Source organism: Artibeus jamaicensis, unplaced genomic scaffold, assembly GCF_021234435.1.
Source record: "Artibeus jamaicensis isolate MK-2021 breed Jamaican fruit bat unplaced genomic scaffold, CSHL_Jam_final scaffold_474, whole genome shotgun sequence".
Classification (NCBI taxonomy): domain Eukaryota; kingdom Metazoa; phylum Chordata; class Mammalia; order Chiroptera; family Phyllostomidae; genus Artibeus; species Artibeus jamaicensis.
Window position 1 is genome coordinate 41,155,869 of NW_026522046.1, and position 21,698 is coordinate 41,177,566.

Genomic DNA, 21,698 nt, shown 5'->3' on the forward strand with positions numbered 1-21,698 from the left:
GAATGGCAGGAAGATGAGAGGTCACCCAAGGCTACGGAGAAGACCTCACTGATACCTCATTAACACCCAGTTCAACAGGGGCGCTCCACTGAGGGCCACATGCCCCGGTCAGCCGACTTTATCTGGGAGGGTCCAGGTAAGTATTTTGGGCTTTAAGGCCATATACAGTTTCTGTCACACGTTTTTTCTTGGGATTTTTAAAAAACAATTATTTAAAAATATAAAAACTGCCCTGGCCAGCTGGCTCAGTTAGTTGAAATATTGTCCTCTACACCCAAATTTTGCGGGTTCAGTTCCCCATCGGGGCACATACCTAGGTTACGGGTTCAGTCCCCAGGCTGGGCATGCACAGGAGGCAATCCGTTGATGTTTCTCTCTCACACTGATGTCTCTCTCTCTCCCCCCTCCCTTACTCCCTCTCTAAAAATCAATGAAAACGTATTCTTGGGTGAGGATTAAATATATTTTTATATAAACTATTCTTAGCTCAAAGGCCGTACAAAAACAGGCCAGGGCCAAGAGTGGCCTGTGAACCATCTCTAACCCCTGCCCTAAAATAAGGCCTGTTCTAGACCTACCTTAAGGAAATGTGGAGCCAAGCCTTGACAAGACCGGCAAGAGAGATGCGCACATCGAATCCTGCCAAGTAGGGGAACCTACAACATTCCTCAGATCCAGCCTGATAAGGAGTAAAGCCAAGCCTATACAAGGTCAAGGTGAGAAAGACAGTAATTGAACTGCCAACTACCACAAATGTCAGGACTCTTCTGTGGAAGATGATCCAGAATCGCTACAACTTATAATTTACCAATGTCCAATATATACTAAAAGATGTACTAGACATGCAAAAACCAGAAAGTAGAAAAAACAGTCAAGAAAAAAAGTAGTCAGCTGTGTCTGGTGTAGCTCGGTGGATTGAGCATGGGCCTCTGAACCAAAGGGTTGCTTGTTCGATTCCCAGTCAGGGCACATGCCTGGGTTGCAGGCCAGGTCCCCAGAAGGGGGTGCATGAGAGGTAACCGCACATTGATGTTTTCCTCCCTTTCTTTCTCCCTCCCTCCCCCCCTCTCTAAAAATAAATAAATAAGATCTTAAAAAAAACTAGTCAATAGAAACCACCTCCCAGATAGTCCAGATATTGTTTTACAGATAAAGACTATAAAGCAGGTATAATATATATATATATCTCCAAAGAATTAAATGAAAATATGGTTTTAATCAGTAAAGAGAAAGGGACTCGCCAAAAAGCTGATAGCAAGTATAAAAAAGAATGGAAATTCTAAAACTGAAAAGTACAACTGAAATGAAAATTTTACTGCATTGGCTTAACAGCCTGTTGGAAATAGAAGGAATGCATGATCCTAAAGACAGATTGATACAAATTATTCAATCTGAAAAAGAGAGAAAGGATTGAAGGAAAATGAACAGAGCCTTAGAGATCTGTGACAATATAAAGGCCCTAATATCATGTCATAAGAGTCTCAGAAGGAGAAGAGACTTAAAATAGGGCAGATATTTTATTTGAAAAAATAATGGCCTATATCCACCAGTTCCTGAAAAAGATTGATTTATAGGTCAAGAAACGCAGCAAAACCGGAATTCATACAGAGAGAAACAAAGGCACATCCCAGTCAATCTGTTGGAAACCACGAAGAGAAAATCTTGAACGCGGCCCACCAAGAAAGACACAGTGCATTCAGAGACACGGTGAACTCATTAAGGATTTCCATTGTCTCCTCATCAGACACCACGAAACCAGAAAACAATGGTATAAACCAGTGAAGTGTTGAATGCTACAAACACACAACTCTATGTCCAGAAAAAATACTCTAAAAACTAAGGGCAGATAAAGATACTTCCAGATAAAGTTGGGAGAACCTGTGGCCAGCAGGCAGGTACAAGAAATGCTAAAGGATGTTCTTCATGGCCGAAGGACACGTGGATGTATAGGAGGAAAGGTCAGCCTTGCAAGCAATCAGCGAGATGGTACATGTTGCTGTTATGCTTTCTTCTTCCCATAATTTCCTCAGGAGACACATACACCTAATAAGTTTGTGTGATGGTTTAACAATGTACATGTAAGACATAGCAGTGACCATAGCAAGGACGGGGTGCACAGAGGACTCGCACATTTGGAGTCTGCTGTACCCATGAAGTGGGAGCTTTCGGGTGAAGGGTGAGAAGTGGGCGCTGGGAAGGCTCTCGTACACAGAGAAAAGATGAGTAATACAGTAGCAGCTGGAAGTAGAATTCGATGTAAAGATATCCATTCCTAGAGGAAAACTCCAAATAAAAAAATTTGTTAAGGGTTCAGCTAAGACGCCAGTAGAAGTAAAATGGGAAAAACATAAAACATTTGATTAACCCAAAGGGAGGCAGGAAAGGAACAGTGGACAAAGAAAAAGGGCGGGCCACACAGATGGCCAGTCATCACATGGAAAGAGGCTCAGCAACTGGCAGATACTATGGAAATGCAAACTCAAGTGACAGCATCTCGCTTCGTGTCTCCTCACGTAGCTTTTAAGATTTTATTTTTATAGACAAAGGGAAAGGAGGAAGAAAGAGAGGGACTGAAGTATCAATGTGTAGTTGCCTCTTATGCACCCCCTACTGGGGACCTGGCCTGCAACCCGGGCATGTGCCCTGACTGGGAATTGAACTGGCAATCTTTTGGTTTGCAGGCCCATGTTCAATCCACTGAGCTATACAAGCCAGGGCTGTAGTTTGTTTTTTAAAAACCTGACAGCACCAAATGTAGCCTCCACACCCAGCTCTCTAGGTCATGGGTCTGTTCTCACAGAGAGTCGTTCAGAGCCTCTGAGAAAAAAGTCACACAGCTGTTCCTCGGTGACGGCGCAGGCCCTGTGTCCTGGCCCCCGAGGCTGGCTCTGGTGAGGAGGAAGCCTTTCCCTTCTGGAGGGAGCCAAGGGCAAGGTGAAGCTCTCCCACTCAGTTTTGGGCGATTCCCATGCTCGTGGGCAGTAAGAAGGCTCCTGGGCTGCTTGCTCTCTGAGCAGAACTATCATGTTCTTTTCTCACATGGGAATTTAGAAAGTGCTTGAATTCAGCACAAATACTGCCTAAGCAATTCCTTTTAGTCCTGGTGAAATGGTGGTACTACTATTAATCGATGTCCATTCTTTTCTCAGACTCTTTTGTTCGAGACAGCATTTGTTGTTCTCTGAAGGTTGCCGGAACCTGAGGCCCGATGGCCTTTCCTGGTAGCCCAGGCTGCAAAGAGCCTGTTCAATTATGTATTGGGATGCGGCCTGTGCTAGGTCTGCTCTGTCCCACCGCTCAGGCCCTCTCCACCGCGCCAGCAAACGTCCCCAGCAGGTTCGTTCAGAATGGCCCAAGCCTAGAAGCAACCCAGACGCCCTTTGACGGGTGACTAGCGAGATGCACCGTGGTCCACCCACACCACGGAACAGAACACTACGCCACAATCAAAAGGACTGAGCTATTTGTGCACATAACCACCTGGGTGAGTCTTGAGAGAATGATGCTGGATGCGAACGTCCAACCTCAGACAGCTGCATAGTGTGTGATTCTATTTATAGAACAATCCTGAAGTGGCCCACTGTACAGGCGGAGGACAGGTTAGTGCTTTCCAAGGGTTAAGGAGGGGTGTAGAGTGAGGTGGGAAGGGGCGCATCTGTAAAAGGCAACATGGAGAATCTCTGTGGGGACCCTATCAGTGTCCACATCCTGGATGTGATGCTGGACTGGAGTTGTGCAAGGCCTCACCCCTGCGGGAATCCAGGATCCCTCTTACAGATGCCCATGAACCTACATTATCTCAAAATAAAAGTTTAATTTTAAAAACCCAACTGACTTTAAAGTAGGGACGTGTGAGTCTCCAAAGAATCCACCAGGTAGCCTGTGTGTCACTCGCCTCTCTGTTTAAGTACCTTGATCCCTCCAGGGGCTGCACACTGCTGGGCCTCCGGGTCAAAGGTCATCTCCCAGTGCATTTAATGTGTACATCTAACCAAGCCTTCCGAAATCAATATCATCAGACAGGCCAATAATACACAAAGGAAATAGAATACATAACAATTATGTACAGAAATAATCTGCCTCATGAGTAATCAAGGAAATGCCATATAAACTTTTTCCCTATAATTATCAAAAACTGCAAGGAAAAAAAAAAGAGACGCGCTAAGGAAGGGGAGGGCGTGGTAACCCGCCCCGCAGAGCAGCAGGCTGTTTGGCGGGCACCACGGGGAGACTCTCTGAGGTGCTGCCTTTTTAAAAGACAGTGACACACTTTTGTCCTTTGACCCCGAGACTGGACTTCTAGAGCTCTTTAAGGGGTTTCTCCCAAATATTTATGGATTAAAAACATTTTGCCACATCAGCTAAAAATTGGAAATGACCTAAGATAAATACCAATTTCAGAAATACCTATAATGTTACTTAAGAAAAGTCGATCCCTGGATCATAAAATGTCCTGCCTGGCAGTGACAATGATTGCTGCTGCCATTGTTTTTCTGTCATTATTGGAGTGGCCACCTTGGCAGAAGTTTGCCCAAGAGAGAGGAACCCACCAGTGCCCAGCCAGAAGATTCTTGACAGCAGAGAACCAAACGGGTTGAAATTCAGGCTTTAGCAATGGAAAAAAAAACAGCCAGCACCTTCCTGTAATCTCATCTGCACCCTGGACCTCTCCAGACCTCTGGTTTAAAGTCTCTTGAGCATTTTAAAAGGAGTAAACATGGAAAAGAAGGTGAAGGTGATAGATATGACCGCAACCACATAAAAGCAAAAACTCAGAAGAGAGGGGAAGGAATGCACCAACATGCTGGCAGCGACTGTCGTGGGCTGCAGGGGATTTTGCCCCTCAGCATTGCACCGCCCGGCACTCTCCACTGGTCTGCAGGAGCCGGCTGTCTGTAGAGGGCGCACACTGTAGTTAGGCGGCTGACGCTGAGCGGGGTGTGTGGATTCTGAAACACTCCTCCCTTCTCGGAGTCTCAACGTTCTCATCTGAAAGCAGGGCTCATGACGGAGCGTTCCCTCTAAAACACGTATCCCACTCAGCGGAGCCCTGCAAGATTCCTGTCTCCGTTTCACAGAGGGGACGTGGAGACACAGACCCCTGTGGGGAAGCAGAGCCCAGGGCTCGGCCACGTGGGGACACAGTGAGCTCCTTGCTCGTGTCAACTTGAAGCCAACAAGAGGTGAAGGGCACAATGAGAATGCAACCCAGACCCCAGGCTCACGAGTCCTCAGCACTGTTAACTGTTGAGGTCTTTGGGTGTTAGTCTCATAAAGAGCCCGCTCTCCACATTTACTTGTACAGAAGCAATGGCCTCTTCCCAGATTCTGCGTTATGTGACTTAAATAATTAGCAATGATGAGATCAAACCTGGCACCGTAGAGGGCCTTTCTGGACATTCTGTTCAATGCCCCTATTTTTAGCTCGGTTGCCTTTTCCTTGGCTTTCTGACAGCCCGGATTCTCGCTTTCCCCTTTCAAGCCGAGGTTGTCCTCCAAGAAGCCTGTCCATGCCCAAGGCTTCCGTTCCTCACTGGTGTCCCTCCTCAGTGGGGGTGGGAGGTAGTGCGCAGGGGTGACCACATTGCGACAGATCCTCACCTGTCCTCACCCACCTTTTCAGGCCATTCTCAAGCCCAAGGAGCCACCCCCTGCCCTGATGGTAGAAGCCACCTGTAGCCTAGCTTAGCTTTTGGGTGCAGGCCCCACGCCTCTTGTGCCAGCCCCTGGCACATCTAATATTAGGATGACATGGGCAGGGAGAGGAGAGGTGAAGGGAAGGCCAAGTTAAAGGCTGGACTGCCCAAAATGCAAGTGTCGAGGGCACCAAATCTTCATCAGAACAGGTGGGAAGGGTGGTGTCGCTCATCCAGACTTCCATGCATCTCTCCCCACCTAAGTGGCACAAGGTAAGGGCACCCAGTCACAGCGGCCCGTGGGTGCACGCAGACTCCAGCAGACATGCGGGGTGCCCAAGCCGTGTGTCCTCAGCTCATTCCAACTGAACTGCCATGGGGCAGCCCGGGCACTCTGGGACTTTTGGGGGTTCCCCTTTCCTGCCCAAGGCCAGGGACCTTCTCCAGGGATGCAGAGCAGGCCGAGCAGTGCCAGGGAACTGGCACCACCAGGTCCTTCCCCACCAAGTGGGTGGATAAATTTTCCAAGCTTCCTGTGCTCCGAGTGTATCATGCACAGCTTCTGAGCAGGCCCAGCAGGGCTGAGCCCACAGGGACAACCAGCAACAACAGGCACTGTTGTGGCCCCTTGTCCTTCCCTCCTCACCCTCCCCTCTCCCTTCCTCCCCTCTCTGGGGCCACCTGCAAATAAACCACCTGCACCCCCGACCTCGAGTCCTTCTTCAGAGACCACTGTGGTTCTGATGCCCACTCACACTGCCCAGCCCCTACTCGAGAGGGCCACCCACAGTTGCCCAACAGTCTAAAACAGATGCATCCTTGGCCTGGTCACTGAAAATCAATGATTCATTTGTTATTTCTATGTTTAATGTTTAATATGCTGCTTCAGAACTTGGCTGGCTCAGAACCTCCTATAATAAATGCTTCGTTTGGAGCGTTAGGAGTACTTAATGGTTATAAATAGAAGACCCAGTTGCTCCCTGGGTCCTTTCAGGGAGTGTGGGAACAACGTGTGAGGGCCACAGCTCTGAGGTGGGCTGGGTGGCTGTCCTGGCCAAGCGCCCGAAGGCCTCAGCCCAGCTCTGGTGGGATCTAAAGGCCTCCCTCGAAGGGTCAGCTGGCCTGAGTGGTCCTGGCAGAACGGACCAGGAGCTCCAGACCACAGTGACAGAACAGTAGCAGAGCTGGGCGGGCATGGTCCTGTTGGGAACCGAAGGCACGCCTCACAGTCCTGGGACGTGGATCCGTCCACGGACCTGGAAGCTTCCCAAACCCCATGCTACTGGGATTCCACGGAGGCTCCCTTGCATAGGCCTGAGGCTTCATTCCAGCTCCTCTCCCCTCTCTGGAGAAGCGGGAGGGGCCAAAATTTCCAAGTTGCCCATCATGGCTTAGTCTTTCTGGGGACCGACCCCATCAGGAGCCCACCCAGCGTCACCTCATTAGAACAAAGTGCTCCCAGTGCCCTTATCACTGAGGAATGGACAAGGGTTTCAGGAGCTCTGTGTCCGCTGGGAGCGGTGGGCCGGGAGGGCCCGAGAGCTCCTTTCTGGACCACAGACCCTCACACCCTCCAACCCCGGAGAGCCCCCTGTGGCCCGAGAGGTGGGCACACCTCCTTCCCCACCAGCGCCATCGCTGGTCAGGGGGGCGTTCTTTTCCGGTTGGAAGCAGCAGGAGAGGGTCTGAGCAGGAGAGGACAGTGCTTCGTGCCTGAGCTGCCATCTTCCGGCACTGAAGGTCACATCCTGAGATGCAGTTTCTCCGTTACGTCAGCGTGGCAGGGTCACCGGGGGCAGTGCCACCTCCTCATTTTGTATAAGGGTGGAGAGTCCATCCGATGGCCTTGGGCTGCCCCCATAGGTCAGGTTTCTTACAAAATCCTGGGCAGTGGACTGACCGCCTAATTAGACACGTATCAGAAAGCTTACCAGGAAGTGAGACCATGTAAAGCTGTCTGGGGGGGGGGGGTGGGCGGGGGGGGTCTATGTCCTGGAGGCTTTCTGGTCCTAAACTGAGACCAAAGACCTGGGGGGAGCTGGATGAACCCTGAGCAGGTGTGTGGCCACTTCACAGACAGTGGGATGGAGCTACACCCTGGCCCTGCGGCTGGCAGGACAAACAGTACCCCAAGTCCTTTTAAGTCTGAACCCCTGGTATAAGATCTGAGCCCCTGTTCCTCCATGGCAGGGGGCAGACAGAAGGAGAGCCCCACCCCAAACTGCTCCCCTGGTGGAGGGCTCAGGTTGGACAGTCGTTTTGCAAACAGGCTGGACACGCCTGGCTAGAGCCGGCTGTCGCATCCCAGCCCCTATTTAAAGACTTCAAGGATAACCCCGGCTCTTGCAGACACCTCCTGGTTTGGAGTGCTCTGGGTCCCTGGAATCCCTGCACCTGACCCCCAAGGCTTCACCTCACCCTCCAGCCCTGAGGATAGGAGGACAGACCTGAGACAGCACTGGGTTCTTGCTTCTCCTGAACAGAGCAGCCATCTCTGGCCACAGACTCACACCTGCTCTGCAAGACACACCTTTCTAGAAAGCCATTCGAGGACCTCACTGGCCCCCACAGTGTGATCTTAGGGGGTCAGGCTCGGCTCCACACAGCTGGGGAACCCCTGTAAGCTACACGCAGGATTCTCCGTGGGAAGGAGTGGGTCTTCAACCCAGTGCCCTCACGTCACGCATCCCATGTGTTCTGTACTCGCTGTCCACTTTCCATAAAACGTGCTGCCTGGGCTAACATTCCTGTGGGTGCAGCGCTCTCCCCACTCCTGGTGGAGCCAGGGGCTGGATCGGGAGATGTCACTAACCCTTCTGAGCAGTCACAGGACAGTCTGATTTCTTTAGTCTTTGGGGAGCACTTCACTCTCCACAAGTGCCCCTGCTGCATGGACCGCCTGGATGCCCGTGACCTCCGTCACTGTACCGGGAGGAAACAGAACAATTCAGGAGTGTGGGCCCGTGATTCCACCACATTTCCTGTGGGGTTGCTCTTAAGTGACCCTCACTTCCCCCTGCTCTTTGGGTCTGTGTGTACATGCATGTGTACCAGTGTGCGCACATGTTGGTACATGTGTGTACGTCTAGGTGTATATACAACCACACAGGTGCCTATGTGTACATGCACAGGTGTGCACTGTGGGCCCACATGGGTTTGTGTGCAGGTGCCCATGCACATGTATGTATTGGTGTGTGTGTGCCAGCATGTGTGTTCACTGGCACACGTTTGTGCTCCCACACACTTCTAATCACAGCGGGTGGCCAGGGACAGACTCCTACATACTACGTCCCCCTGGCAGAGTCAAAGCAGAGGCTGGGTCTGGGCCAGCAGCAGCAGGCAGGCTCGGCCCATCGCCGGGGTGTTCCACGTGTCTGTGGGTCTGAGGGTAACTCCACAGCCACCCATTTCTGCCCAGGGACGTTAATGCTCAAACAGGGCCAAGAGCACAAGTGAAGCAAAACAGCTCACGCAGGGGTCAAGGGTGTGACCCCACCCTCCAACACACCAAGTGGCACCAGGGCCCTTTGGTTTCATCTCCTGTGTCACGTCACCCCAAATTTCACACCTATGCATGTTTGTGTGCACATGCATGTGCATGGGAATGCATGGACAAGTGTGCATGTGCTGGTACATGTAGGCTCTGGATTCAAGGTATACTTTAAACAGAAATCCCAGCTGGCCGTGACGGCCTGTCTGCACCCAGCCTTTCCAGTCCTCAGGGGCTGAGTGTGGACCCCACACAGAGCAGAAGCACGACCATGGCAGCTCCCAGAGCAGAAGTGAAACCAGGAATCTGTTAGCTCAGTTTATTTTTCCTCAGACAGACCAGTGCAACCCTGTAATAGCTCTCGGTTCTAACCAGTGTTCTTCTTTATAAAAAGAAGAAAAAGAAAGAAAAAGGAGTCCTTGGTTTTCTCCACAGAATACATTTTTACAAAAAATAGCTTTTGATGTACACATGCCTACTTTGGAAACCCTTCTGACCTCGATGGCTTTTAAGGCCTGTTTCAGGCAGAGGCAGACTTCATGCACCAGCTGCCTTCCTCCAGACGGTGGCGCCCCTTCTCCAACTCCCCTCCGATGGCTTCCAGTGGAAAAGGGGAGGCTCCCAAGTGCACCGAGAGGCAGCCTGGGAAGACGTGGAGCACAGTGAGCCCTGCGCAGCTGCCAGGCAGGTAGGCCAGTGAGCGCCCAAGGTCCTGTACTTCCCTGGGGAAAAAATCTATGCAGACTGGACACAAAGGAACAGGAGACAGACAGTCACGTTCTCTTACACTGTGGGCATTTTATCCTTCTCTTTCACAGCAGCAACTTTAATAAATAAGTTTGACACCTGCAGCATTCATCTGGAACACAGCGCCACTCCGCCGGCTCACGCATGCCGTGTACAGAGTGATCTTCGCGGAGCAGGGCAAACAGTCAGGTTTTGGGGACACAGGCTTTTAAAATCTAAGTTAGCTCCCCCCTCCCCTGGCTCCTAGAGACCAAAAATACCTCCATCTTCAACTACATAAAGGTTGTGAGTAGCAAACTTGTAAAAATGAAGTGTACAAAAGGGACGTCCATAGACATTTGCACCCTGTAGACGATGTGTCAGCCTTTGAAGCTGGCCAGTGGTCAGCTGTGGCAGATTGTCGGCAACAGTAAAAGACCCCAGTGTCTGTCACACGCACTGGGATTGACGGTTTGTGTGGTTCCCAAAGAGAAGTTCTCATTTCCATCAATGGTACTTGCTGACGGTCTTCGGGTTTAATGATTAGTTGGTACGAAACTTGCTGACGGTCTGTACGATTAAGATGCCAGCTGAATTTCCTGGCATTTAGACAAGTAACATTTGATTGTCATAACATAACAGTTCTGAGACAATAAATACAAGCAGAGCAGATGCATTTCTTCATTGTATCAAGTAACTCCAGTTTAATACAATTTAGTGCATTTCAGTATCTCATTCACAGTTTGACTTCTGTCCAAATACGCAACGAAAAGCTGAGAAATGAAAAAGTTTACGAGAAAAGAAAACTCCAGGTGAACTTGTCATTTACAAAGCTTAAAAATTTAAAGCAATCCAATTGTCCTGGAAAAGAACGCGTGGCTGCCGCTGGGGCTGACTGGGGTCAGCTTCTCTGGTACTTTCTGGGTTCCCTGGAATGATATTGTCCTTGAATTTCCCAAGTGGTCTGTGAGAAGGCTGCCATTTTCACCGAATCAGCTAGTGGCAACTGCTTGTGCTAAAACCTAATTCACATGCGTCTGCCCCCTCCATCAAGGAGAACTTGATGTGACACCTTCTACCCAAACACTGTCCCTGTGTTTTTGCGTCCTGACCCTGATATGCAGGAAGGTAAAATCCGGATGTCCGCACGCACCCTGGCAGCCCAAGCAGGGTTTAGGACAAAGCCCGGCCCAGTCCCAGTGGGTGGTATGGCCGGGAGTGGGGTTGGAGGGCCTAGGCCTGGGCATCCGGAGAGGCCGGCCTTCGCTTTGTGAGCTAACTCACCAGACAAAGGGGCAGGCACATGGGCCAGGGACGTGCTGTCTCCAGAGAGAAGGCAGGCGGGCACCGCAGGCCCAACTCTTTCGGTCCTGGGCCTGGTTACAGGGCAGGAGAGTTGGAAGCCAACTTACACCACTGGACGCTAAGTGCTGCATGCTGGGGGAAGCATGCACTACTGGTGAGAAGTTCGCAGCGTGAGCTCACGCTCAGGGTTGAACGATTCAGCTGAAAGTCAGCTGGGCTGAAAGATTCTATTTGGCTTATCCTATAGGTGTCTTGGGCAGAGACAAAGCAACATGCAGAGAGTTACTCATTCTTCACCCCAAATCTGACATCATCATTAGTCACGTGGGTGTGGAGGGCCTAGCAACAGCTCTCGAATCGCACGTGCCTGCACCCGCCGTTTTCTTCAGATCAATGTCATGCGCAGTGACTAGTTAATGTGAGGAAGGTCCTCCTGCCTCGGCGCACAGGCGGTGACAGGAACAGAAGGGATAGAGTCAGAATTGATCAGTGACCACACCTGCATTAATGTGTGTGTTTTTCTACCAGAATGTGCTGTGGACATTGTTGCTTTGTTATCATTTAGTGGTTTCTGTGTGCAGAGCCCGCCACTTCGACCGGATCCTGTGCTTCTGGAGACCGCGCGACACCGCAGACAGGGCCGTGAGTGCAGTGCGCTGCCACCAGGCCCTGGGCGGCCCCTGCTACTTCCTTCTCTGGGTTAAAACTCAGCAGTGGGGAGCGATTCCACGCTCCACCAGGCCTGTCTGGAGAAAACGAGGGCATACAGAAAGAGAAATCTATGACCTGCTGTCCCTCTGGTCGGCCAAGCCTTTCCCCAGCATCTGCTGGCTTGCAAGCAGTGGGCACAGTCACTGCACACAACGCCATCAAAAAGACCCTGTAGAGGGGAGCCAGAAAGTCCCCAGGTGCTGGTAGCTGCTACAAAGTCACCATGGAAATATCAGTCACCTTAGAAGCCCCTGGAACCCCTCAGAGGAGGCCCAGAGAACTGCAGCCTTCTCCCCAGCTAGACGCATGGGCTAGGCTCACGAGCCAAACTCCATGCACTGGGCAGGGCCAAGATACGTAGGTGGAAGATGACAAAGGACTTGGAACATGGCACCTGAGAGTGGGGCCTTGCCCTGAGCTGAGAAACATGCAGCCAGTGACCCCCACACACACACCCCAGCAAGACCAGGGGGCTGGCTCCAGAGGCACCCTGCTAGCAACAGAGCCTGCCCCAGCGGGGGGCCAGCATGCACCGCCCAGCCCTGGACTGACCCAGAGCGAGTGCAGAGGGCACCCTCGAGGCCCATGGCACCTGCCGGCAGCAGCAACCAGCACGGCCTGTTCCAACACTCAGCTGAATCGGACATGACAACGTCAGCAACAGATGGAGCTCGGGAGTGGGTGTAAAGGCAAAGAACAAGGAAAAGCACTATTCTGCAATTTATTAATTTATAAAAAATTAGAGCTCCCCTCCCCCTCTTCTTCTGAAGTAAATGAAAGGCAAGATGCACCTTCTCAAAAAAAAAAAAAAAAAAAAAAAAGCCTGAACATTCGTGCTGTAGTTTTTATTGCTCCCAAAGGGCTTGGTGCACGACGCACAAGCTGCTCTGTGTTAAATCAGGAGTCACTGAGATTTGAAACCTACACCCTGGTCCTGGTCTCTGTTTACAGAGGCATCTGTACTGCTCATTCACTCGACAAGAACTCGCACATTATGTATTAATTTCGAGGGGGAGGAACTTATTTGGGAAACCAGGACTAGTAACTAAGTGGTAAAAGACCTAAATTTTTTTTTGGTAATGGCTCTGCCCAGGGGTACCCCCCCTTCCTTGTCTCATTTTAAATGTTTTAGGTACCAGTGACGTGGCAAATGACGCCGACGAACACCCGTAACAACAGAGGAGCAGCACACCGTGCAAAGGCAGATCAACGCTACAGTAGCCACTCAGCCCAGAGGGAGCAGGAGGATGTGCTTTAGGGCAGAGGCAAGAACGCCTCTGTCACCAAACCCAAAATTCAGGAGCGTGTCACTGTCATGAAGAATTGGTGCCACCCTGATAAATCTTCCCAAAATAGATACTTAGGGCCAACGCATTATTATTTTTCCAATATAGTTTCTAATGTTTTTCATGTCTCTTTCCTCTATTTGTTTTTCTAGAAAATTCAACCCGCTTCTATTCAGAATGCTGGTTACAGTGTATCAGAGAGAACACCCGTTATTTTCTTTCCCTTGCTAAAAAAAAGATGAGGGGAATGTCGCTTTAAAAAACCAACTTGAAAGTGCAAGAAGAAAGTCCAGTGCAGGTGGGATGGAGTGGAATAACCGAGCTGAGCCCCAGGAGGAGGCGGGGAGGCCCTCGGCCCCACACCTCCATGGGCCCAGCAGCTCCCGGCCTGGCCTCGGTACATCGAACCTTCATTTTCAGATCAAACGCCTCCCTCTAGGGCCACGCCTAAAAAGGATGCTGAGAGGACCAGCCACGCGCAGGCTGCTGGGGCCCTGAAAAGACACTCTGCTGGGCACCTGTGGGTGTAGGCCTCATCAGGCCAAGAGGCCACCCACATGGCCAGAGGCAGGCCCTCTCCAGGGACACCTGTGCCTGCTCAGGGCAGGGAGGGTGGCACGGGAGGGACACAGGCTCACCACCTCTAGTTTTCATCAGGGCCTTGAGAGCCACCAAAAGATCAGCTGTAAAAACAAAATCCCTGAAAGCCAACAAGCTCTGTGTCGGCCGTCTCCGACCACCTTTAGAAGACAGACTGGGTGGCAACCTTGCTTTTAAAGAAGGAATCACAGGTCCTGGGGGCTGTGGGGCAAAGGTCTCCCTCCCCAGCACTCAGCACCTCTGGGCTCTGGGCTCCTGGTCACAGGGGGAGAGGACACCAGCCCAGTGTGGCCTCCTCCCCAGCACCCAGCAGAGGGACTCAGTCTGAAGGTCGAAGGGAGCAAGGGACAGAGGAGCTCTGGGTGCGGGGAGGATGCCACATCTCAGTGAGTCCTTGGGTACCTCTGCACAGGGTTAGGGAGTGACCCGCACAGCCTGTGCCCGCTGCCAGCCTGGGGTGGGTGCCCAGTCCCTCTGACACCCGCATGTGCTCATCGCCCAGCGAACTCTCTTGGCAGCATCCTTGCCCCCACTAGCTCCCCAAACCCACCGCCTGGAAGTGAAGGTGTTGGCCGCCTTGGGGGGCCAGAGACCCTGTGACATTCGTTCCCAGGAGCACTGGGGGAGTCCTAAAAAGCATTTGCTGGGGGTGCCAGGGAAGAGTTGAGGGGCCAGGGCGAGTTCCCAAAATCATGGATAAAAGCAAAAAACAGGACCTAACTTTAAGAAGAGAGAGCATTAGAGGCTCTCTCTGGCCTGCAGAGTCCTTGAGAGATGACGCTGGGTGAGACCTGGTGTCCCAGGAGCCACCTCCCCAGAGCGGATGCCAGCCCCACCCCTGCCCCATCTCCCACGGCGACAGGTGAGCCCTGCCGTGGGCTGCGGCCATCTCCGGCAGGCCTTCCGATTTCTTTACTCTTGGCTCAAGTTTATTGGTTAATATTAGTCACCAGTTAATAAGAAAAATAGTTTCTAAGTGTCTTTTGTCCTCTCCGTATGTGTTGTTCTGTTTTTAATTGAGTTAATCGGACACCACCGTCAGGTTACGTGTGTTCAATCCACAGCCATTAATTACTCCTTTTTCTTAAATTCTTGGTTTCCGTAGCTGGAGCCTTTTTCTATTTCAGTTACTCCTATTAGTCGGCGGACTCCAAAGGAAGCTTTAAAACAGGAGAAAGGTGAGGTTAGACAGATCAACTGGGAACGCTGGTGGGGGGGCCAGTGTGGGTGGCAGGCAGGCCCACTCCCGCCCCTCCCTTTGCCCCACACGGGCCCACCGTCCTGTCCCCACGGAGCAGGCAGCCCTCTGCAGCAGAGTGGCCAGAACCCGCCCTCTGAGGCCCACGAGGCCTTGCTTGGACCCCGGCTCCTTGCCGCCTCCCAGGGTGCTGTGGTCGTCTCCAGGCCTGGGTGCCTCAGCAGGCACATGGCAGACCCCAGCCCTGCGCGGTGGGATTGTCCGCACGCCTTACCTGCCCCAACAAAGCCCAGGAACGTCAGGATCAGGAGGGGAGAGCCACTGGCAAAGACGCCCAAGACAAAGCTGAACAGAGGGGACAGGAGAACCGTGGCCCAGAAGAGGAAATTCAGGAGCGTCCACGGCCGTCGGGCAGGTTTGAACTGCTCCCCTGGAAACACGCCCTTCTGGTTATACGTCTCCTGCAAGGCATCCTGCGAGAGTCCACAAGAAAAGCAGTGTCTTTGCATGCTGTCCCCTTAACAGAGAGACAGCAGTGCTGACAGTGAAACACGGCCCAACCTGTGAAGGGCCACCAAGAGGGGCGAGCCGTGTACTGCGGGTGGGAGAGGAAGCTGGCGTGGCCCGCGCAGAGAACCTCGGCTGCCTGTATCACCAAAACTTGTAAAAATACAAGCCCTTTGACCTGGCACGTCTCCCAGGAAAATAATGAGACTGTGCCGGACACAGGACAGGCAGTGACCCCGTGACCGGGTGTGCAAGTCAGGCCTCTCGTCAGCTCCCACTGCATCTCACAAGGGCAGGGGTGCCAGCCGTGACCTGCTGGGCATCCGGCGGCTGGCGGGGCGCAGTCCTGGCACCGCCCCGTGCTGGCTGTCACCACATAAACTTACTGCACCTCTCTTTCCTGTCGGCTAATGACAGGAGGGAGGAGCCAGTGAAGACACAGGGAGATGACGCTCACAGGGCTAGGTCGGCAGTGGCTTGGGGACGCACTCTGAACGCCAAGCACGAGCCAGCTGAGAAAGGGGACGCCCAGCAGGACAGACCTCTCCGTGGCCACCACATGGCGCCGTGACATTGGAGGTACCGTGGGATTCCATTTAAGCAAAAAATATGCACGACTGGGTATCTGTACAGGACCACGGAGAGTGCGACATTGTCTGTTTTTATTTTCATTTGATTTTCGGCAGTCACCTTCCCACAGCTGTTTTGTGTTACATACAAATGAGGGCGGGGCCTGACAAACACCCAGCCTCACAGCCTCGTGCAGCTGGTAGACAGCTGCCCCCACCACAGGAGGCCTCCAGTGGGTAGGGCACCCTTGACCTTCAGAGGCATGCACACACCTCAGGTGACCGCAAGTCCCTGCCCTGCATAGCCCCCAGCAGGTTCCTGCCACTTTCAAGGCCACTGGGCCACCTGCCCTCTGACCACCCAACCCTAAGCAGATGGGTCCTGCCTCCAGTTCTCTCCCCTCTCAGAGTATCTACAGTGGGTGGCTGTTAGGGTAAACCAGGGCCTGAGACGACACCAGGGACAGAAGGCAGGGCCTTTCCACACCTCCCCCGGCCCTTTCTGAACCAGGAACTGCGTTTTAGGTCACGATCTATCGTCCACGTGCGCAACGTGTTTCAGGAGGACACATCGCTCGCCCTCGGCACAGGGGGCGTTCGTACACACTTCCGCTCTAGTGCCGGGCCCACCCGACCTGCAGAAACAACTCTGTGGACCTGCTTCTCAAATATGATGTCCTTTGTCCTCATCCCAACTCCTCGCCTGAACAAGCGCCTCTTTTCTCCTTCGAACCTCTGTTGAATATGCTTATTCTGGAAGGTCAGAGAAGCAGGCTACTGGACCATCAGCTGGTCCAGACCGCGCCCCTCCCTGTCTCCAGTGCCTGTCCCTCCCCGCCCCAAAGCCGGCCCCACGCCAGGGGCGGGGAAGATGCGGGGAGGGGGGGACAGTGCTCCAGGTTCTGTTATGCGGGGCCAGAGTGCACACTACACAGGGTGGGGCAGGAGTAGGTTTCCAGTAGTGAGTACACAAAACACAGTTCATTCCTGTATCATTTATTAATTGTTGTACATGAGCAACTCTACACTTACTCTGCCCCCACCCAGCTCTGTGATGGTGATTTAGGGGTCCAGAAAGCAAGAACCCTGGATGCCAGGACCTGGTCCCATCTCCCCACACACCAGCCACTGTGAGAGGCAGTCACTCCTCAACCGGGCAGCAGGTGTGGTGGACAGTGTTCAGGTCAGAGGCCCAGGGACCTGAGGACGGTCCCTTTCTTCTCAGGACCTTAGTGTCTACATCTGTGAAAGGGGGAGACTGTAGCTGACTGGTAATCGCCAAAGACATGAGGCACTGCAGCTCCCAGAAGCTCCCAGTCTGGTCGCTGCAGGGTCTTTGCATCTTTCCTGGCTGGGGGCAGTGGGGCCGCAGGTAACCACAGGATGGGGGAGGGGTGTCTCAGGCTCAGCTGGGGGACGTAACCCAAGTCTTTGCGTCTCTGACAGATAGGTCCCACGTGCGCCCGCCCCCACCGGTCCCGGCAAAGTGGGACACAGAGTAATTTCACAGAGAGGAACGGGGCGTCAGCACTCGGTGGAACGCCGCGCAGCATCTAAAAGGGGTGACTTCAACCCACCCATGTCACTGTCGACAGGTACGAAAAACAGTGGTGACGGACAAAAAGAACAGCATAGAAGAACACCACAGCGTGGTGTCCCCAGAGTAAACTGAAAAAAACTGAAAATGCTATGTTACATAATTCAACATTATGGAATAGCACAGCAAACAGTATAAAAATACTCAAATCCATCGGTTAGGTCAAGACTTGCCCTTTGCTGCACTTGCACGGGATTATTTGAGGAGGTGAACTGTCTAAGAGAGGAGGCCCTGCGTCCAGTCCCCGAGGAAGTCGCCCTGCTCCTGACCTGGGCTTTCTGTTCCCACGCACGGATTTACCCTCACACCCCACAGCTGCGTTTCCATACCAGTGACACCCAGAGTGCGGCACACGTCCCAATTTTCTGTAAGAGTCACAGCACATACGCACTGCAATCTGCTCTTCTCGCACGGTTTTCTCTAGATTCAGTTATGCTGATAATATGTAGTTTATTTATTTTAACTGAATAAACACATACCTGATACACTTTTAGATTAGCTCTCATGTCCTGCTGATCAAACCCTGCCCCTTGGTTTACACAGTTTAAACTTGTAAACCTGACAGACATTCAGAGACGCACCCCCCACCCCCCACCCGAGTGCATGAGGTCTGTCTGCCCACCTGCCTGGGACTCATGCACTGTTCCCTTTGCTCCTGCTTTTTCTGCTGGAGGGAGTTACATTGTTCTTTGAAATTGTCTGTTTTATCTAAGTTTTCAAAGGTGTGAGCATAAAGCTAGTTGTACTGCTCCCATACGATTTTGACTCCCTGCTCTTTGGTTGGGTCACCTTTTTCATCCCTATTAGCGCTATGGCTCTATTTCAATTGGTCAGCTTGGCCCAAGACTTTCTGTTTTGTAAGAGGTCTAAAGGACAGGCTTTTGGTGTGGTTGATTCATCTTGTGTAACTTTGCTGTTACAATAATTCATGCTATTTTTATTCTTTTCTGGGTTCTACACTCTGGGCTTACTCCGTTCTGTCTGCACATGTGCGTGCGTGTATAATGTATGTGTATGAGTGTGTATGTGTACAGTTACTAAGAGGATAAAATGGATAAGACTTTCCAAGAGATTCTGACACCCAGTGAGAGATGTGTCCACTATTAACCTCGCAGTCAGTCCTTCGTGGGCAGTATGTCTTTTCTCTTTGGTGATTCTTAGATCTTTGTCTTTGGGGTTTGGCGATTTCATTGCCAAGCTGGGTGAATTTCTTTTTATTTCTCTTATCCCAGGCTTGCATTCCTCGAGCCTGAGGAAATCCGCGTTGGTCAGTTCCGGGCGTTCTGTGGTTATCAGCTGTGCTGACCGCACCATTCCTCCTTGGTGTGCGGTCACGCTCTTCCAGTTTCACACGGGGACTCCAGGGACCGGCCTGGAGCCACTTTTCGTGTTGATAGATTGTCTTTGTTTTTGAACTACGTTGTTAGCATAAATTCAAACCCCAAACCTGTTCGCGGGCAGGCCTGTGATTTTGACTTCCCGGGGGGACTGTTAGGAGACCGAGAGAGGAGAGCTTCCGAGTCCCTTCCCCGCGCTGGCAGGTAGATGGTTTCCACGTATGTAACCCTTCTGAGGGTGAGCCTCTCGGAGGTTTCGGCTTCATGGAGGGTTTCCAGTTCTAACTTTGGCCTTGAAAGGGGTCAAAGCCTCACCTTCTGTTTCCAGGGAGACCAGCACAGCCCAGCAGGAGAGCCCATCAGCTTACTGCGGCTTTTCCGTTCCACCTCCGTTTCTGATCCCTAGAGACTTCCCTTATTTTCTTGCAAGCTGGTCAATGCATTTGAAAGGATCCTGGTCATCTCCTGAAAGGATTTTCTGATTATCTCAGCCTTTCTCAATGCTGAAAACAAAAATCGACTGTCCTGTAGGTTTGTATATATAAAACAAACCAGGATTCAGAGTCGGGGTGAGGCACGCTATGGGGGGTGGAGTGGAGCTGGGTGTGGCCACGAGGACCTTTTCCTGTCACCTACATTGTTTCTTCTTGTGAACCAAACACACATACATGTACATGTCTGTCATATATCCACAGTTTCTTTTACACAGAAAACTAAAACAGATGCAATCAAGTGTTATTCTCCATGGTTACACAAGCACAGTGATACCCTTACACGTTTCTCTAGTGTGTTCATTTCTCGAAAGTTAAGAAAAACGAGAGAGGAAGGATTGGAAAGAAGGATGTGAGAGGACGGCGCCGCAGTCCCGACGCCAGAGGAAGTCAGCACGCCAGCATCCGCCCCCCCTCGGCCGCCCCTGAGACCCCTTCCCGGGACCTGGGGGGAGGCGGCACGCCTTTACCTTCTCCTGGTACAGCTTGTGGAGCCACTGAGCTGCTTCCTTTTCATCCAGCGGGATGTCTTCCAGGGGGAACCTCCTGTTTGATGGAAGCAGAATAAGATGACAGTGAACTGGAAGTGGGGGAAACCGGTGCATCGGGTTCCTCGCTGGCCTGCTTCTGCTAATCAGTCTCACTCTGAGCTTCCAAAAATACAAACATCAAAGTAACTTCTTGGGCGTTCCCCCAGAGGTGGCCTGGGGCTCTGCAGGGCAGGCACAGTGGCCGGTGTGGGGGCCCAGAGGCATCTGCATTCAGAGGGTAGTAGAGGCATTTCAGAGGGACCCAGTGAGCAGGGCACTGGGCAGATGGCACCCCAGTGCCTCTGTGAAGGGTGGTCATTTATTAGCTTCAGCAGGAGTTTTAGTCTCTCTTAATGGTTCACTCTTTGGAAATAATCATGACTCAGAGTCTCTCGTTAGGCAAAGGAGACTGTGTACGTCACAAATGAAACCTACTTGCTTCAAATATGAAAAGCCATGGAGATTAAGAACTTTAATCTCAATTAACAAACAGCTGACTTTGGTCAGGACCCTAACTTACTTATAAACCCAGTCACCAGCTAGATTACCAGCCCCATGAGCAGAGGCGGCTACCTGGTAAGATCAGCAGGACAAGAACCACTTTCCACAGCAACTGTCCTACCTCAGATGGCCAGCGCACACGTGAGCTAGTGTAAATGACCATCAGGGTGTGGGCCCCCACAGGACCCCAGCTGCCCACCTCAGCCGGGCCCGTGGGGAGAAAGGAACCAGGTGAAATGTCCATGGTCAGACATAAATCTCCGTGTGTTAAGATATCTCAAACATCGTGCTCTAAAAATGGAGAACTTTGGTTTATGTGGCTTATACCTCTGTCTTTGCCACATTTGACTTTATAGGCCCACACACTGTCAGATACCGCAACCTCCGGGAAACTCCAGCACACACTCAAGGGAAGAAAAGGCATAAAACCTCCCAGTGAACAAAACCAGTGTAACCTCGTGGACCGTGAAAGGTCTTGGAGATCTCCGGGAGGCCCCAGACCACACCTTGAGAACTGGCACTTAAAGGATTTGCCCCAGGTACCAACCAGTCCAGTAAGAAGCGAAGTTCAGAAGGGGTTTACCTACAGAAAGATGACTCCCTAAAGGTGCCAAACTCAGCCGACTGTTCTCCCTGAATTATATCCATAGTACACATGCCACACAGAGGCTCTGTGTATGTCTGTTAGATGCACTATGAAACACATACAGTAAGAATTTAACATGAGACAAAAATAAATATAAAGATGAGCATATATCTCCTGGACTTGACTTGGCCACTTTAAGGACACTGGCCAGCAGGAGCACAGACAGCCGCAGGCCTCCATCGCCAAAGCCCCCGGGGACCCCACCAGCAGGGGCAGAGCATGAGGCAAGCCCCTCCCCCCATGCCCTGCCTGGGCTGCCAGAGCCTCGGGGTACAGGATGACAACTGTGTTTCAGACTCCCTAGAACACTGCTTTTACTCAAAACCCAAAGGGTAAGTGACAAAAACAGTAAGTTAAGGCTTTAGAAGTTCTAAGAATGTGTCTATTAATGTGTATTATAGACCTACACTTTCTGCAGCCAAGGGAAAATGAACAGATGGGAGCCCAAGTTCTCTCCAGGTGCGGTCGTGTCCACCTCAAGCTGGGCCCAGTGGCCTCCCCGGCTCTGCCCCCTGCCAGCTCCGTGCCCAGCCACCTGAAGCTTTCTGACCACAGCTACTCAGGACAA

General features: G+C 51.8%; 1 protein-coding gene and 1 long non-coding RNA gene across 7 annotated transcripts in view; one reads left to right on the plus strand and one right to left on the minus strand.

Annotated features, from left to right (window-relative positions):
* Positions 1 to 580: 580 nt before the first annotated feature.
* On the plus strand, positions 581 to 6,522 carry LOC128626255 (uncharacterized). Its single transcript, XR_008390173.1, has 3 exons — positions 581 to 716; positions 3,150 to 3,484; positions 4,509 to 6,522. It is a non-coding gene; the product is annotated as an uncharacterized LOC128626255 (long non-coding RNA).
* Positions 6,523 to 9,431: 2,909 nt separating this feature from the next.
* Positions 9,432 to 21,698, minus strand: part of AGPAT3 (1-acylglycerol-3-phosphate O-acyltransferase 3) — an 80,615-nt gene continuing 68,348 nt past the window's right edge. For all 6 annotated transcript variants that reach the window (XM_053657636.1, XM_053657634.1, XM_037158135.2 and 3 more), the window contains 3 exons: positions 19,924 to 19,999; positions 15,227 to 15,425; positions 9,432 to 14,914 (listed from right to left, as the gene is read on the minus strand). In XM_053657636.1, coding sequence (XP_053513611.1) covers positions 14,826 to 14,914; positions 15,227 to 15,425; positions 19,924 to 19,999 — 364 coding nt within the window. In that variant the 3' untranslated portion in view covers positions 9,432 to 14,825. The remainder of the gene's footprint in view (positions 14,915 to 15,226; positions 15,426 to 19,923; positions 20,000 to 21,698) is intronic.